General features: G+C 24.0%; 7 protein-coding genes across 7 annotated transcripts; 4 read left to right on the forward strand and 3 right to left on the reverse strand.

Moving 5' to 3' along the window:
* Window positions 1–173: 173 nt before the first annotated feature.
* PVVCY_0501530 (calmodulin, putative) lies at window positions 174–884 on the forward strand (the record flags this gene model as incomplete). The annotated part of the gene is made up of 1 exon (XM_008627524.1): window positions 174–884. The coding sequence occupies one exon, from the start codon at window positions 174–176 to the stop codon at window positions 882–884; it is 711 nt and encodes a 236-aa protein (XP_008625746.1).
* Window positions 885–1,619: 735 nt separating this feature from the next.
* Window positions 1,620–2,267, reverse strand: PVVCY_0501540 (28 kDa ookinete surface protein, putative; the record flags this gene model as incomplete). The annotated part of the gene is made up of 1 exon (XM_008627525.1): window positions 1,620–2,267. The coding sequence occupies one exon, from the start codon at window positions 2,265–2,267 to the stop codon at window positions 1,620–1,622; it is 648 nt and encodes a 215-aa protein (XP_008625747.1).
* A 1,430-nt stretch (window positions 2,268–3,697) lies between these two features.
* Window positions 3,698–4,351, reverse strand: PVVCY_0501550 (25 kDa ookinete surface antigen precursor, putative; the record flags this gene model as incomplete). The annotated part of the gene is made up of 1 exon (XM_008627526.1): window positions 3,698–4,351. The coding sequence occupies one exon, from the start codon at window positions 4,349–4,351 to the stop codon at window positions 3,698–3,700; it is 654 nt and encodes a 217-aa protein (XP_008625748.1).
* Window positions 4,352–5,540: 1,189 nt separating this feature from the next.
* On the reverse strand, window positions 5,541–6,211 carry PVVCY_0501560 (conserved Plasmodium protein, unknown function; the record flags this gene model as incomplete). The annotated part of the gene is made up of 2 exons (XM_008627527.1): window positions 5,541–5,973; window positions 6,081–6,211. The coding sequence occupies 2 exons, from the start codon at window positions 6,209–6,211 to the stop codon at window positions 5,541–5,543; spliced, it is 564 nt and encodes a 187-aa protein (XP_008625749.1).
* Window positions 6,212–8,015: 1,804 nt separating this feature from the next.
* On the forward strand, window positions 8,016–9,110 carry PVVCY_0501570 (MORN repeat-containing protein 1, putative; the record flags this gene model as incomplete). Its single annotated transcript, XM_008627528.1, has 1 exon — window positions 8,016–9,110. One exon carries the CDS (start codon window positions 8,016–8,018, stop codon window positions 9,108–9,110), a length of 1,095 nt encoding a protein of 364 aa, XP_008625750.1.
* Window positions 9,111–9,930: 820 nt separating this feature from the next.
* On the forward strand, window positions 9,931–12,030 carry PVVCY_0501580 (conserved Plasmodium protein, unknown function; the record flags this gene model as incomplete). Its single annotated transcript, XM_008627529.1, has 1 exon — window positions 9,931–12,030. One exon carries the CDS (start codon window positions 9,931–9,933, stop codon window positions 12,028–12,030), a length of 2,100 nt encoding a protein of 699 aa, XP_008625751.1.
* Window positions 12,031–14,996: 2,966 nt separating this feature from the next.
* PVVCY_0501590 (conserved Plasmodium protein, unknown function) lies at window positions 14,997–16,808 on the forward strand (the record flags this gene model as incomplete). Its single annotated transcript, XM_008627530.2, has 1 exon — window positions 14,997–16,808. The coding sequence occupies one exon, from the start codon at window positions 14,997–14,999 to the stop codon at window positions 16,806–16,808; it is 1,812 nt and encodes a 603-aa protein (XP_008625752.2).
* Between the last annotated feature and the right edge of the window lie 547 nt (window positions 16,809–17,355).

Raw genomic sequence — 17,355 nt, forward strand, 5'->3', positions numbered from 1 at the left:
GATATACCCATACCATTTGACAATGCATGTTATTCGACATTGTGTATAAATTTTTGCCAATTAATCAAAATACATAAATTTTCATAATTAAAATATAAATAAATATAAACATATGCAAGGATATATGAGTATACAGTAGGAAAAAGACGCTGGACAAATTCCAAAGCGACAAAATGAAAACCCAGATAAATTTACCAATTGATAAAATAAAATTAATTGAAAAAAATTTCAATTTGATTGATGGAAATGGAGATAAAAAAATAAACCCTGAAGAATTTAAAATACTGATAAGGTTACTTGGACAAACTAAAACAGATAAAGAAATATATGACATCATTGATCAACATTTTGAAGACAAAGATGAAAAGTCAGAAGATAATAAACAGGTTGAAAATAGTGGGGGACAAGTAGTAAAAGCAAATGTCGGCGAAATAAATAAAAATACTATTGTTAAAAAAAATGGTGGAAAAATATCACCAAATCATGATCGAATAAAAAATTTAATTAACAAATTAAATAATTTTAATGATGATTATGATAAAGGAATAAAAAAAAATGAAAAGAATTTACAAACAAATAATGGAATTAACATAAGTGAAATGAAACCAAAAAAAGATATCAATTTTGAAACATTTATGAAAATATTTATAAACACATATACCGAACCTACATCAGTAAACGAATTGATAAAATCGTTTGAAATTTTAGACACTAAAAAAACAGGGTATATCAATGAAGATGCATTGAAACATATTATGATCAGTTCTAATGAACAAATTAGTAATGATGATATTAATTTATTTATGAACTCTTTAAATTTTAAGGATAAAAAAAAAATCGACTATATTCTTTTATCAAAAAAATTAAAAAACACGATTTCTTAACACCAACATATATATTTCATTTTTAAGGGGATACGTGTTTATTTCCAAACAACATTTGTCTAAATATATAGGAACATGTTTAACAACTATCCATATAAGCACGATCATTTCGAGTTACCGTATTTATATGCATTCTCTTTTTTTGTTTTTAATACATATATATGCACACATGCGTAATCGTATATTTTTTTGTTCACCAATCCTATTTTAAACTTAATATTCTCACACAAAGAAATTAAATTAAGAGCTGAACATAATTCTAATTACATTCTATATCGTAAAAGGGAATATAAATTTAGTTACATTTTATACTTTTTTTCAAATTGTTCAATATAATTAAATTTAAGTCATTAATCTTAAAAGGAATAATGAAAAAAAAACAAAACACAAAAAAAAAAACAAAAAAATATCGAAAACAACAAATGAAATACAAGTTGGAAGCGAAAAAAATGTACAAATAAATGTATATTTTATTTATTTTTTCCGATGTTTTCCTTATTGTATATCATATTAATGTCATTTTTATGTATTCCTTTTCCCTTTAAACAGAAAAAAAAAACTTACATATTTTTAACATATTTAAATAGACAAGATAAAAAAAAAATAATTATTTCATTCTTGTAAACTTAGCCACGACAAATATCAATTATTTAAAAATCAATTTTGTTCCAATTTTTTTTTGTCTCTCTATATATATATAAATATGTCTACAATGTGCGATACCAATTGAATATATTAGATTACTGCTATATACATAACAAATAATGCAATAATACTGAATATTGACATTCCATTCATAAAACTTCCACTTGTTGGGGGGGTTGTGGTACCTGCACCTCCGCCAGTGCCTGGTGCTGGAACTTTGGAAACACATTCATAATATTTTCCTTTCAACTTGCATTCTTCTTGAGCTTTACATTTCAATGTACATTTAGTTTGGCCTGTACCTGTACATTTACCATTCTGTACAATTTTTCCTATATCACATGAGCATATTGCGTTGATAGGGTTGCCTGCCTCGAGTACACATTTTCCAGCGCCACAGTCGTAGTTAGCACATTTGAATGGTTTACATGTACCTTGTGGTGCTATAAATCCACTTGCACATTCACACTTAAGAACGGCAGAATTTGCCTGGCCTACACATGTAGCAAATTCACCACATACTTTATCTTTATTTTCAAGTTTATCACAAATAACAATTGGTTCACAATCGTTTTCACTTTTTAATGCAAATCCAGGAGAACATAAACATTCATAATGATTACTCATTTGAATTAGTTTTCCATTTTTACATATTGTGTCTACAGTGACTTTTGCATTGCTATATCTTATTGCAAGTTGGATAAAAAATAAAAAAATAAAACTGTATTTGAAATTCATTTTCGCGAAAATTTAATATAATATAATTTGGGTAAAATAAATGTTGTAATTATATTTTATGAAATTGTTTTGTTTTTTTTTAGGGAAATTTTGAGAATATAAATATTATTAAACTTAAAAAAATGTATAAAATGAAGTAAAAATAAAATATATAAAAAAAAATATATATTATAAAATAATATATTATAGAATTTATATTTATTTTAATATGTGCATTTTTGTTAATATATGTTTTTACAAACATAGAATAAAATAGCTCAATTGTTTTATTTATTATACCTATATGTATCGCTGTATTTTTTTTTTTTTGTAATATAGCTTTTTATCTAGTTAAAAATCGAGCTAAAAAATAGACAATAGCTAGCTGTGTGCATTGTATATAGCACCATAGAATTTATATAAATAAAAATTATTTTCAAAAATAGCTATTTGATCATGCTAAATACATTTAATGATTTTACAAAAAACAGGTGTACACACATTTTTCTACAATTTTTATTGAGCATTCAATTATTCGCTAGTTTTAGTTATAAAAAATAATCTAGGCAATTTTAATGGATAATATATGTTATTTTTATTATAATTTTATATAAAGTTAAAAGGATACAATTTTTTAAATTCTTGTAGACAGGTTAAAAAAAATTTATAAACAACTGTCTTTTTTCGGTTAAGTCGTAGGATAAAAAAAGTGGAATTTATAAGATTATATAGGCTTTTTATAAATATATTTTACGTATAATTTTTTAATAGTATTATATTTTGTAATATTTACAATGAAACATAGGATGCAATAAAATTTATATAAACTGGAATTTATATATAGGAAATGGTAAAATATGGGGTGTTACATTCCTTATTCACGGCAAATAAGCAAGCATACGAGAATTGTCTTTGGCATTTTCATAAATGAGCATATAAGATATATTTGTTAAGTGTTAATAAAAGACATATATAATATATTACTTTTTTTTTAAATAAATATAGTTATCTCACCAATATTATATATACATGTGATATAGCTTATTTTACAATGCATAATATATATGCAACTAAATGGAGCGAAGGAAAATAATTAGAAATACCAAATATTAAATCGGTTTTTCATTTGTGCATGTTTCATTTTTTACCTTTTCCATAATTATAACATGAATGTTTTTTTATCGAATGGTTTGATAAATTAATATTTCATACTAATTTTATTGGGGTTTATAAGATAAAAATATTATCATTTCAATGCTAGTTCGATTGTATTTGTTCTATAATTCATATTAAACAAAATTATATAACTCAAAAAATGAATATATGCATATATATTAAAAAAATCAATACATGTATATATATTTTTTATTGCCCACAAAAATGTAACTATAAAGCGTTTAAACTCAAAATTTATGTTGCATTAATGAAATTTATTCAGAAATATTTATTTTTTAAATGATATTTGAGAATAATAGTAAAATGACAAATATAACGCTTAGATTTAACATGCTATATATTGAATGTGAGACACATTTTTCTTCTTCAACGTTAAGTTTAAAGCCCTCGTCACAGTCACACCTATAGAAATCATTTATCTTTTTGCATATTTGGTGTTCTTCACCGCAAACTAATGAGCATTTGGTATCTCCTTCTGTTGTACATTTGTTTCCATCCTCAGTATTTACAACATATCCTATATTACAAGAACATATTGGTGGGTCATTTACAGCATCCTCATTTATTATACATTTACCAAAGCCACATTCAATATTTTGGCAAGTTTCTGGAACACATATATCACCTTTTACAGCATATGCGTTTATACAGTCACATGTGTATGTCGCTTTGCCTTCGTTTTCATGCATAACACATTTTGAAAATTCACCACATGCCTTATCAACTGTATCCACAGAGCATTCAACTTTTTTTTCACAAGTATCATTAGACACGTGTACAAAGTTTTCATTACATCGACATTCTAAATGGTTACTCATTTGAGCCAAAAATCCATTTTTACATTTAGTATTTGGCGTAATTGCTGCATTATAATAACTTAATCCAAGGAAAGCGTATATGAAAAGAAAAACACTGTAATAAGTATTCATTTTTAAATAAATTTAAACGAATAACAAAATTAAAATTTTTATTATATATTAAAGTGTATATATTTTTTTATGGGCCTTTATGTATTGTATCAAATGGAAATATTCAAACAAAATTGTTAAATACAAATAAAAAATTAGAATAATAACATAATAAAAATATATAGTGAAAAGCCAAATGGACAATAGTATAACTGAAATCAAAACACAAAAAGAGGATAGAATATTATAAAAAGTAAAATAAATAATAATATAATAATATTATAAAAACATAAAATTATTCTTTTGCATATTTATATTTTATAAAGTTTTTTTTTTTTTTATACATATTATATATGGCTAGTTTCCAAAAATGCCCAAATAGCATACAAAAAATGTGATGATAAAAAAAAAAAACTCAAAAGCAATATAGGTATATACAAGGAAAAAGTACATGTACAGTATATGTAATATTATATAATATATTTTTGTGTGTGCATACATAGAATTTTAAAACATAAAATATTTGTGTAGCTATGTAAGTACATACCACAGTATATGTTGTCTATATGGTTATTCACACAAATTTTAATAAAAATATGCTCAAAAAATTGAAGAAAAAAGTAAATTGTCTGTTAAAATAAATAATTAACAATTCTTACAATGTTTATGTAGCTAACGATTTGGATATAAAATATTTTTTATATAAAAAACTGTTATTAGCTAGCTAAAAATATTTATACATACTAAAAAATAAAAAATATGATACGGTCAGCACATTTTTATCGCTTTTGCAGTCATATGTAGAAATATTTATGCATATGCATAATATGTGTACTTACAATTATTGAATTTTTTTTTTGAGTAATGTGCAAATATCTCTACAATATAATGCATTACACAAATAAAAGGATTGAAATGTGTTTTATAAAATATATTAACACTGAATAAATGAAAAAGATATATGTTAGTATTAATATCCATATTTTGATAAAAGGATTTCCAATTTTCCTCGATTATTAAGTGTATCCATATAATTTGGCTATTTGTTATTTTTTATAGCAAATAATTGATTATTGAGCTCTTAAAATTTTCTCAAATATCGTTATATTTTGTTTTCTCTTAAAAGTTGCAATGATATAAATTTGTACTAACATCATAGAAATAAAAAAAATTGTGACATTGCATTTTATATATGTTTATATCCAACATATCATTTTGTACACACAAATTGTTTGCACTCCGTGATTAATTTGTTAACATTATACTTTTCTAATATGAGGTATAAAAAAGGTGTTTCTTTCCACATTAATTGGAGCCTATTAATCTCATTTTCACTTGTACTATCAACATGAATAAAGGATTGGTGTAATCGTCGCTTTAACTTATAATCCTGTTTAAAATATTTAAATGCTTTACTAAAAAAACGATCTAGGGAAAATATTGCTGGAGATTTAATTGATGATTTATTCATTTTAAAATCTTCTATTAACTTTTTCTGTTTTTTCAAATTTTTAGTACACTCTTTGATTTCAACTAGTATGCATTTTAAAGACTCGAATTTTTTTATAAAATCATATTTTAATTCATTTTTTATAAATATGTCCAATTTCCCATTCTCGTCAAGGTCTTCCAATGGAGACACACTATGATGAAAAAAAAAATAAAGAGAAGAAAAGTGAAAAATTATAAAAATGAAAAAACATAGAATATATGAAATTGTATAGCATTGTAATAGTGAGAAAAAACCTACTTTTTGTTTAAGATTATTTTTATAAGCTCATTTATTTCTATAACGGTTAAATCATGTAAGTCGAAATATTTTTTAATATAAATAATACAATCATTTATTATTTTTTTTTCATTGTTCTGTTCTTCATTCATTATAAATAGCCGAATAATAGGTTATTTTTTTGGATTTAATAACATAATAAAATTAGGGAATGACAGAAAGGAAGAGAAAATACGCCAATCTATGTTAGCCAATGACTATTTATAGTATGTTCGAAGTTACATATTGGTATTATATATGTATAGTATTATATCCGTTTGTTTTCCTTTTTTTTTATTTTCCCCATTATATAGTTTAACGGTATATAGAAAATGGAATACATAAAAGGTTGAAAATATTTAATATATACAAGCTTGTATAAATATGGTTAATTTGAATGATTTATCATACGAACTGTTAAGGTTGGGTTATTTGGAATAATAATAAAAATGAAAAAAATTATAATATTGTATTACATATAATCTTTACTCACATTGTTAATGTGCTTTAAAATAAAAAAACTTAAAACAAATTAATGCAAACATAATTTCGTATTCACATAGTAAACTAGCAGAGCAAAAATGAAATAAATTATTTTTTTATGAATAATTCATTGGTTGTATTTCTTAAAACTATATTACCATTTCGTTAATATCAAATGGTTATTATGTAATTTGTTTATAAAAATTGTAGCAATTTTTCTTGTAACAAAAATATTATAGTACATTGTGTTATGGTTTTTCAAGAAAAAAAAAACAGCGAAAAAAATAATATACCTAACTACACATTTATAATATATTTCTATTGTTTAAATAACTTTGTGTTGGTTTTAAAATTGATTGTATGAGATTTGTTGATATATAGAACAGTTTGGTCTATCCTGTTTACTAACTTGCAAGTTTTTTAGAATTAATAAATATTGCTTATTCATAATAATATTCAAAAAAGTATGAACATTCAGAAAAAAAAGAAAAAATTGGTTATAAGCATACACAATATATGCATGTGTAAATATTCTTTTGACAATCTAAACATATTTATATGTACAATTTTTAATTCCTAAAAATGTAATTTTTGATCTGTATAAAAAAATTGAGGGAAAAAAATGGAAAAAAATTAATCCTGTATTTTCGGATAACTATATTATTATATATTTAGAAATATAAAATTATAGTAATTTCTCCTATTTTTGAAAGATTAGTGTTGAATAGTTTATGCTACTTTATCACCTTAACCGTCATAAATATTTTATGTAAATGTTGAATAAATATAGTAACATTATTATTGTAAAACAGTAATAGTAATAATAATTGGTATTATATATAAAGACATAATAATGTAGAAATTAACTAAATACTTTCCACATTTTACAAAATGATAATTCAATATTTAAATGAAAAAAAATTTACATTAAATGTTATAAAAATATATATGCTATAAAAAGACAATTTTGAAAAAAATAATCGTATTACCGCTTTCTTTTTCCTATTAATTTTTTATTTTCTGTTACTATTAGATAGGTACTTTTGTTTCAAAAATACACATGTATATATATTTGTAGGTATTTTTTCATGTTTAAATTTTTATTAAAATTATTCTGTAATTTTATTTGGCAAAATATATTTCTAGCAGGTGCTATTATATGGAGAAAAAAAATATAAATATTCACATAACGTTGTTATATGCGCATTTTTTTTGACAATTTTTTGTTGATTGAAAAAATAAATATTGTGCATAATTATGTCTATATAATATATATGTATATGTATTAATTATTCATATATTTAAAATTTATAAAAATATACATAACTCTACAGCACTTTCCTTTTATAAAAAAAAATTACGCACACACATATATATACATCCATATATTTACACAACATTACCTACATTGTGACAAAATTTAGTTAGAACAAAATGTCTGAAGAAATGCACTGTTACAATGGGAACATTAAGGATGGCCTGTTCCATGGACACGGTGTTTTAGTATACTCAAAAAATGAAAAATATGAAGGTGATTTTGCATATGGAAGAAGAGAAGGAAAGGGGAAATTTACATATGCTGATGGTGCAACATATGAAGGAGAATGGATGGATGATAAGATACATGGGAAAGGAGTGGCGCATTTTGTAAGTGGAAATATATATGAAGGAGAATGGGAAAATGGAAAGATAAGCGGGTTTGGTATATTAAATTATAGTAATGGTGATAAATATGAAGGTGAATGGTCAGAAGGTAAAATGCACGGAAGAGGTACTTATTTATATGCTGATGGGGATATATATGTAGGAGAATGGAAAAATGATAAAAGACATGGAAAAGGATGTGTTAAATATAAAGGGAGTAAAGATAAAATAGCAGAAACATATGATGGGGATTGGTATGAAGGGAAAATGCAAGGTAAAGGTGTTTATTCTTTTGCTGATGGTGGAATATATGAAGGTGATTGGGTTGATGGAAAAATGGAAGGAAAAGGTATATACAAATATTTAAATGGCAATAAATATGACGGTGATTGGTCAAATGATATGAAAAATGGATATGGTATATTAACATATGCTAATGGGGAAATGTATGAAGGATATTGGAAAGATGATAAAGTACATGGTAAAGGAACACTAACTTATAGTAAAGGAGATAAATATATAGGTGATTGGGAATTTGCTAAAAAATGTGGAGAAGGAGAATTAATATATTCATCAGGTGATAAATTTAAAGGAAAATGGAAAAATGATAAAGCAAATGGATTTGGGGTTCTTAATTATTCTAATGGAAATAAATACAAGGGTGAGTGGGTTAATGATCAGAGACATGGATTTGGTGTTTTTACATGTAAAGAAGATGGGTCTGTTTATTCAGGCCAATTTTCACATAATAGGAAAGAAGGACAAGGAACATTGACTTTTTCTAATGGAACCATTGTTGAAGGTATATGGAATTTAGGTGTTTTGACCAAAGTAACAAAATTTCAGTTATACCCTTCTTCTCCCTGGAATGACCCTGATTTATAATTGTGTGTGATGAAAATCGAAGCAAAGGAAGAAGGACGATATTATATAATTTTTTTTTCATTGATAATTAGGTACAAATATAATGTTTATATTTGTGAAAGATTATATTATTATTATTTTTTTATGTGTATTTTTATGTTTGTTCTTTGGTGTATATTTTTTTTATTATAATCCGTATTTTATACATTTGTTAGTATATAAATATTTGTATATAAATACTTTTTATTCTTATAATTTTTTATTAATTTTTATTGTTTAATGAGGTTTACTTTTTACAATGTAAACACTTCATATAATATACACACTTTATATTAATTTTTTATTATATATTTTTTTGAATAATTTAATATATGCATTTGAACGAAAAAAAATAAAAAGAAAAAATTAAAATAAATGAAATAAAATATAACAAAATAAGTTTGTAACAATAATAATGATAAAAATGATAACACTTTTTTTGAGATATTAAAATAAAGTGTAATCACAATGGAAGAATATGGATTGCTAGACCGAACATGTTATCATATTTTATTTATTATATATAATATTACTTTGAATAAATAGCTAGCCATTTTATGTCGTATTATTGATAATTTTGTTATATGAACTGTTCATATATATTTTTTTGTAATTTCCATTTTTCTTAATTTGGTCATGTATTTTATTGCATGGTCATACAAATTTGTATCTTTTTTCGTGATTTGGTATTATTATTATTTTTTTCATACTATTGTAGCTATTTTATTCCCTTAATTTTTTTTTTCGTTCATCTTCACATTTATACACACCACATGAATGTTACATATAAAAGCGTACTAAAATGGAAACGCTGAAAAGGGTACAAAAAAATTCTCTTAATAAAAAAGAGCACAATGGTCTTGAAAATGTACTTGGAATAATATTTGATGAGTTAATGTTTGATTTTAAAATAAAATTTATAGAAAAAATATCGATACTAATCAATGAAGTGAGACATAGTGATTCAATTTTGGAAATTGATAAGGGTGAACATAATGTGAAGCGGCGTAAACATAATAATCATGACAAAAATGAAGATGAAGACGAAAAAAAAAAAAAAAATAAATACTTATATAATGAGGACAACACTCTTAGTATATATTTAGAGAGTTATATGGATAGAAAAAATCATAGCTTGTTAAAAAAATTGAAAAGAGGAAGTAAAGAACGAGAAATATATGGATCTTATAAAAACATTGATTCTGAAGATGGTGATAACAAGATGGAGGAAGATGACGAAGAAGGTGATAATAAAAAAAAACATTCTCTTAGTTTATTTGAAGGGGGGAAAAAGAATTTTAATTTTTCAAGTAAAATTGAAAATGATATATATAAAATAAAAGACAAACCATCTATTATATTAAATAAAGACACACAAAATAAGTCAGATATTGATAATAATGAAATAGATTTATTAAATTTAAAAAAATCATATGAGTATAATTATTTAAAAAAAAAAAATATGTCTGAAAATATAAAAGAGTTAGCAATTTCCAATGAATTAAATAAGAATATATCTGATTTACAAGCACAAGCAGATCCGTCTCAAAAAAAAGACTTAGATATATATTCAAATGTAATAAGTAAATATACAGTAAAGAGACTTTTATCGAATAGGGGATTGGATAAATATGGTAGCAATAACAACAAAAATGCTTGTACAAATAAAGAATTGGTTAGCAGTTCATATATAGATAAATTAATGGTAAGTAAAATAGAGCGTTTGGGTTATAGTAGTGATTCAAATGATGAAAATGTGATAAAAAAATCTAAGGGTAGTATAGAAGATGATGATAAGAAATATAATAAGGAAAAAGAGACAAGATGGCGTGAAAAATATCTTGGAAGATTACGCGGAAAATATGATGAGTTGTTAAGTAAGTCATTAGATGAATTACCTGATAAAGGGAAAGATGAATCAAATGACTGGAAGTTTAAATTTGTTGATACAATGAAAACTGATACTGCTATTTATAAGCCCCGTTATTGTAGCTTAAAAGATAAATTAAGCATAGAAAATATAAACTATAAAAATATTGAAAAAGAATATGATGCGATTTGTAAAAAAAGGGAAAAACATAAAGTTGAATCATTAGCTTCTGAAAAAGATCCTATAAATTATTTGATCGAAGCAGAATTACGTGAAAGGATGAATATTCATAGTAATGATGAGGATGATGATAAATGTGTAAAAAATAACTGCAAAAAAATGAAAGGGTCACATTGTGAGAATAAAAAAAAGAAACAATTATTTTTTGAAGTTATAAGAGGGAAAAGACGAAAAAATTTAAAAGGATTTGAATGTGATGATTGTAAATCTTTTTATAATGAAATATTTTCTGACCATTCAGAAAATGAAACTTTCAAACAAACAGAAGAAAATGTGAATCGTTTTGAAAAAAAAAAAAAAAATATAGATGAGGATAGCAAATCAGATGGGCAAAGAAATCCAGTTCGTGACATATTAAAAAAAAAAATGAGTCAAGATATAAATGCCAAATCAGGAGATATATTATCATATAAAAATAATAAATATAATTATGATAAAGAAAATAATACAACCATAAGTGATACATTAAAAAAGATATATCAAAAAAATAATATTATTTATTCAAAAAATAGAAAAAATGATTCGAATTCTATGTATGATAGTGATATAGATAAATCTACAAATGATGGTAGGTTATCTAGTAAATATGAACAAAATGGAAAAGAACACATTAATAGATCGAAACAAAATGATGACAATGAAGATACATTTTATGAGCTATGTGATGATAATCAAAACAACAAAAAAGAAACAAATAAAAAAAAAGCTATACAGGCTTATTCTCGTCATAGGTTTCATAATAAGGTTAATGATTCTCCTCAAAATTTTTGGAGTTTTGATTTTTTTAAATAAAAAAAAAAATTCCCATATTACCAAAGGGATATTTGTGTATGCCCAAATTATTTGTTTCTTCGACACACATATATAGATAATTATGCATGTGCATGTGTATTTTATACTTTTAAAGTTATTAATGTTTGACATATATTTAATTTTTTCATCTTTCATTTTATCATTTATTTTTTGTTAGTTGTTTTTAGTGTTATATGAATTGATAGTAGAATAACTGGCTTTTGCTAGTTTTAAGTTTTTATCAGTATTTACAGTTTCTTATATTTTCAAAAACGATTACCTACTATATTATTATGGTATTTCTTTTCGTTTTGCTTTTCATTTTTGTTTGCATTTTTTGCTAACATACTTAGCAGACAAAAGGTGAAATGCGATATAGACTTTATATAATTTGTATCAAACAATTTTTCTATCTTACTAATAAGGCTAATAAATTTTACACATATAAAAGTAAAATATTATAAATGTATATGTTTTAAGGATAAATAAAATACTATATTATGTTCTATACAGGGCACTTACATATATATGTACATCCAATGGGGTTTCATTTTTAGGTAAGAAAAAAAATGAAAAAACAAAAGAGAGACAACTGTCAGCATAGATAAAGGATGAAAGAGAATATGAAAACGGGAAAATTCCATTATTTTTTGCTATTTTTTTTCTCTACTTTTTTTGGGTAGCTTGTTAAGTATGGTACAAAGAACTACAAATTGTTGGTCCTATAACAAATTCATAAGTTTCATGAACAAAGTGTATTAAGACTGCATGATTATGTATGCATGTTTGGTGGCTTTAATTTAGCTGTTTATGGAATAAATGTTTTTGGAAATAAAAAAATTATAAATATGAGCAGTTCATGCATAAGAGAATGTACAAAAGGAATGGTAATAACCAAATTTAATGAGCGTACCAAATTTGTTAAGATATAGCCAAAATATATTTAGCTCGCTACTTAATTGTGATATATAGTAGAGAAGAAAAGGAACAACCTAGTCAATAGTGTTATATTTGTGTGTACCTACTTATACATATATATGGACAAGAAACTATGTTTATGCCTTTCCAAAATCAGAACTTAAGTTTATAGCAAATTAAAATATGCACACAAGGGGATATGTATTTTTTTCTCCCCACTTTAAGAATTAAGCAGCTATTGCTACAATTTTGGTATTATATATTTATTTTAATAAAATATATTTTCATTTTATTTTATTTAATTTAAAAATTGTTAGTTACATTGTACAATATGGGATTTTTATAAACTTGTTGAACGGTTATATAATTGGATATGCATATATATATTTATGTATGCTTATTTTATGTGTGCTTATTTTATGAATATTTATTTTATGGTATGTTTGTTTGGTACATTTGCAATACAAGTTAATTGAGTAAGCAGAGAGAATGTTGCCAATGATGTTACGTATAAAACAAATAATGTGTTTAGTATGTTATGCAATTTGTTAGTTTGATGTGTTTAATATATTTTTTAAAATATGCATTTTAGTATTATATATACATAAGCATATAATACAAAAGATATATAAACAATATTACAAACTACATATAGCATTATATGTGTATTCTCTCCCGTAATTTATAGTGACAAAATAAAATTGTGCATAATTATACACTTTTTTGTGACTTTTAAAAAATATGTATAATAACAACAAAAAATGCTTATATATAATTTTAAGATAAATTTGTGAAAAAAGCAAAATTAAAGAGAACAAAAAATTAACATTCTTTAAATTTCTTTTTTCCTTTTTTTATTTGCTTAAAAAAAAAGGAGCTTGGAAAAAGGGCTTTTATATTTATTATTATATATGCACGCTTAAAATATATGTGCTTATATATCTTTGAATAATATAATGTTTCTCCAATAGTTTTTTTTGTAGTGAGTTACAATAAAAAGGAAACGAGAGAAGTTTTTTTTTTGCTTTTGAAATATATATATGTTTAATTATTTATTTATATATTTTTTTATACTTTTGTATATATTTTATATTTGTTTATATTTTTAGTATACGCTGTTGTTAAAGCAATTCAACCTTTGGGTTACTCAATTGTATTAATATATATAACATGCATATATACGTTTTTTTGTCCTTTTTTTTTTAAAATTTAGTTTTGGACATTAATTTTATATATTCATTTTATCATTCATTTTTATATCCTTTTTTTTTAAACCCGCTTAAACCATATTTATTATACATATATATAAATACAATTAAAAAGGAAAATATAAAAATAGAATAAAATAAAATAATGATGAATAAAAATAAATGAAACATACCAAAATAAATAACAATAATAAAGCGTAAAAAATATAGTAAAAATGCGTAATGGCAAATAAAAAAAGTTGTTCTGTATGTTTATTAAGATATATATATATTTTTTTTTTAATATTTTTTCCATCTTATGCATATATAATATAACATACCGAATTACGTATGCATGCATTTGAAATAAATAATTATGTATATACCCATATTTTGGACTATACACGTGTGTATAATTGTCCATAGAGTGCCCCTAATTCACTCTAGCATTTAAGTAATCAATATATATCTAATGTGTTGACCAAGAGTGTATACATATAGTTATGTACGCATTTTTTTATCGAACATTTTCATAGACAGAATCAATAAACAAATATATGGATATACGCATTTCATTGCATTATCCAATTGTTTATGCATATATATATGTTCATAAAACGTCGTACCTTCATGTGCGTACATATTATATACATACTTTAAGAGACACATAATTTGGTGTTTTTTTTTTCCTAAGAGCTTAAGTAAATAAAAAGATATTAAGCATAATAGGAAAAGGTAAACCAGGAAATACCAACAAAAATTGTAAAAAAATTTGAGGTTATAAAGTTTAAATAAAAATGCTGAACGAGCAAAGTGTTGAAGTTGATTTAAAAAAAATAGAAACAGAATTAGTGAGTTGCCATGATAATACAGAAAAAACAAAAAAAAAAAAAAAAAGTCCAATTTTCTGAAAAAAATGAAACATTATATTATGAAAAAGATGAAAATGAAAATAGTTATTTTAATTTTGCATTAAATAATTTTAATTATTTTGAATCCTTTTACAATAGGATGTATAATTCAGATTTTAATGAACAAGAGATACAAAAATACGATACATTTTTAAATGACAACGATAATGATAAAGTATTGGAATATAACGATATTGATGATGAAGAAGACGACGAAGATGATGATACAGAAGATATTTTTTTAAAAAAATCGGATTTAGTTAATTCAACATTTAAAGGCGTTAATAAATTAAAAATAGATTTACATAGTAAAATAAATAAAGATACTTCAAACTCTACTACATATGAAAATGAAAAAAATAATACCCCCTATTCAAAAAAAGATAAATTTGCTCAGTCGTTTAATGAAGACTGTTCATTTGAAATTAATGACATTCAATCTGCTATTATAAATGCAGAAGAAAAAACAACATATTATAATAAAGATTATTTTGGATATGAAATCGAACCATTTAATATGAAAAATGAATTACAAGAAGGATATATAGATAAAGATGGAAATTATATTTATCATGACTCTAAAAATAATAAAGTTGAAGAAGCATGGCTAAGATCTATTGATGAAAATGAATCTTTTTCAAATAATAAATTACCATCTCAAATAAATAAACAAACTATTCCAAAATCGAATAATAATATGAATACTGATATATATGGCAATTCTCCTAGTGTTAATATTTACGATGCACTATATTCCTTGTCATGTTTATTAACAGATAAAGAAACACCTATTAAGGCTATGATCAGATATAAAAGTGATTTAAAAAATTGCAAGGATTATTTAAATCAATGCAAAACTAATTTAGAGGAAGCCAAAACACAGGGACCCCAAAAAGACGAAGCCGGGGAAAATCCAAAATCTGACCAAGGCCAGACCACCCCAAATGAGCTCCAAGCGGACGCCAATAAAAGTGAGGAAACTACTGAAGAAACTGCTGAAGAAAAAACGGAGGAGGAAGACCAGGCTGGTGAAAAGGTTGGCGAAAATGTAGAGAATGAAAAAGATGATGAAAAAACGGAGGAGGAAGACCAGGCTGGTGAAAAGGCTGGTGAAAAGAGTGACACGACTCAGGATGAGCATAAGAAAAGGATACAGCAGCTGGAGGAAGTTTATCAAAAGGCATCGTTAGATTACAAAACAATAGAAAGACAGTTTAATAACATAATTGATTTAACACAAAAATTAACTAATGAATATAAAAATGTATATTTTATAACAAAAAATGAATTTGAAGATATTTGTAAAAAATTAGAAGAATGTAAAGAGAATGGAGATATATTATGGCAACTAAAATGGGAAAGTGATGCCAATAATAATATATATGGACCATATAATTATTATGATATATATAATTTTATTTCTCTTGGTATTGTATCAGCAGCAAATCCAATATTCCTAAGACGAGTAAACAATGAAAATAAAATATTGGAAAATGTTTGGCAAAGTTATGATACAGTAAATTATCTTAATTTTGTTAATAATGATCATGTAAAAAAAAAAAGAAAATTAAATGAAATAAATATGGAAGATTCCGATGACGATAAAAAGGAAGTAGACAGTTCTACTGATGATAATGAATATGATATTCAAAATAAAAAAAAAAAAAAAAAAGGACTAATACAAATATCAAAAAAAAAGGAAAAAGTAGGCAATGAAGAGGATAGTGACAATGAAGAAGATTTTGAAAATTATGACATTTAATTGGCTTGTTGAAATGGTCAAAATTTTCATAATTTTTTCAAATTTTCCAAGTATAATTATAAATATTTCACTTACCCTTTATGCAAAAAATCGAATTTATTTGTAAAGGGGAAATGTGTAAATCAGTTAAATTGGGCAGAATTAGATACAATATCCAAATAGCTATTATTATATAGATTTTCGAGTATATTTTTTTCAAAAAAATATTACAATTTTATACATATAATTGGAAATAATTATATTTCCTTTTTTTCACCTCAATGAAATAGTACATATATAAATATATATATGTGCGTGTATTTTATTTTACTTGTTTTGTTTTTTTAAAAACCCCAGTTCAATTTGAATATAATTTTTATTATATGTACTGGTTTATTTTGGCCAAAGACAAGCATAAAAATTAGACATCACAAGATAAAAATTATATATTATCATTTTCCCTTTCCTTTGAAGATTTAATCTTTCAGAAATTGTCAAATATAAAAAAACTGTTGAGAGATGGCTGTAACGAGGAGTACTCATCAAATTGCAACCACAAAACATTATA

Source organism: Plasmodium vinckei (assembly GCF_900681995.1).
Source record: "Plasmodium vinckei vinckei genome assembly, chromosome: PVVCY_05".
NCBI classification, from domain to species: Eukaryota; Apicomplexa; class Aconoidasida; order Haemosporida; family Plasmodiidae; genus Plasmodium; species Plasmodium vinckei.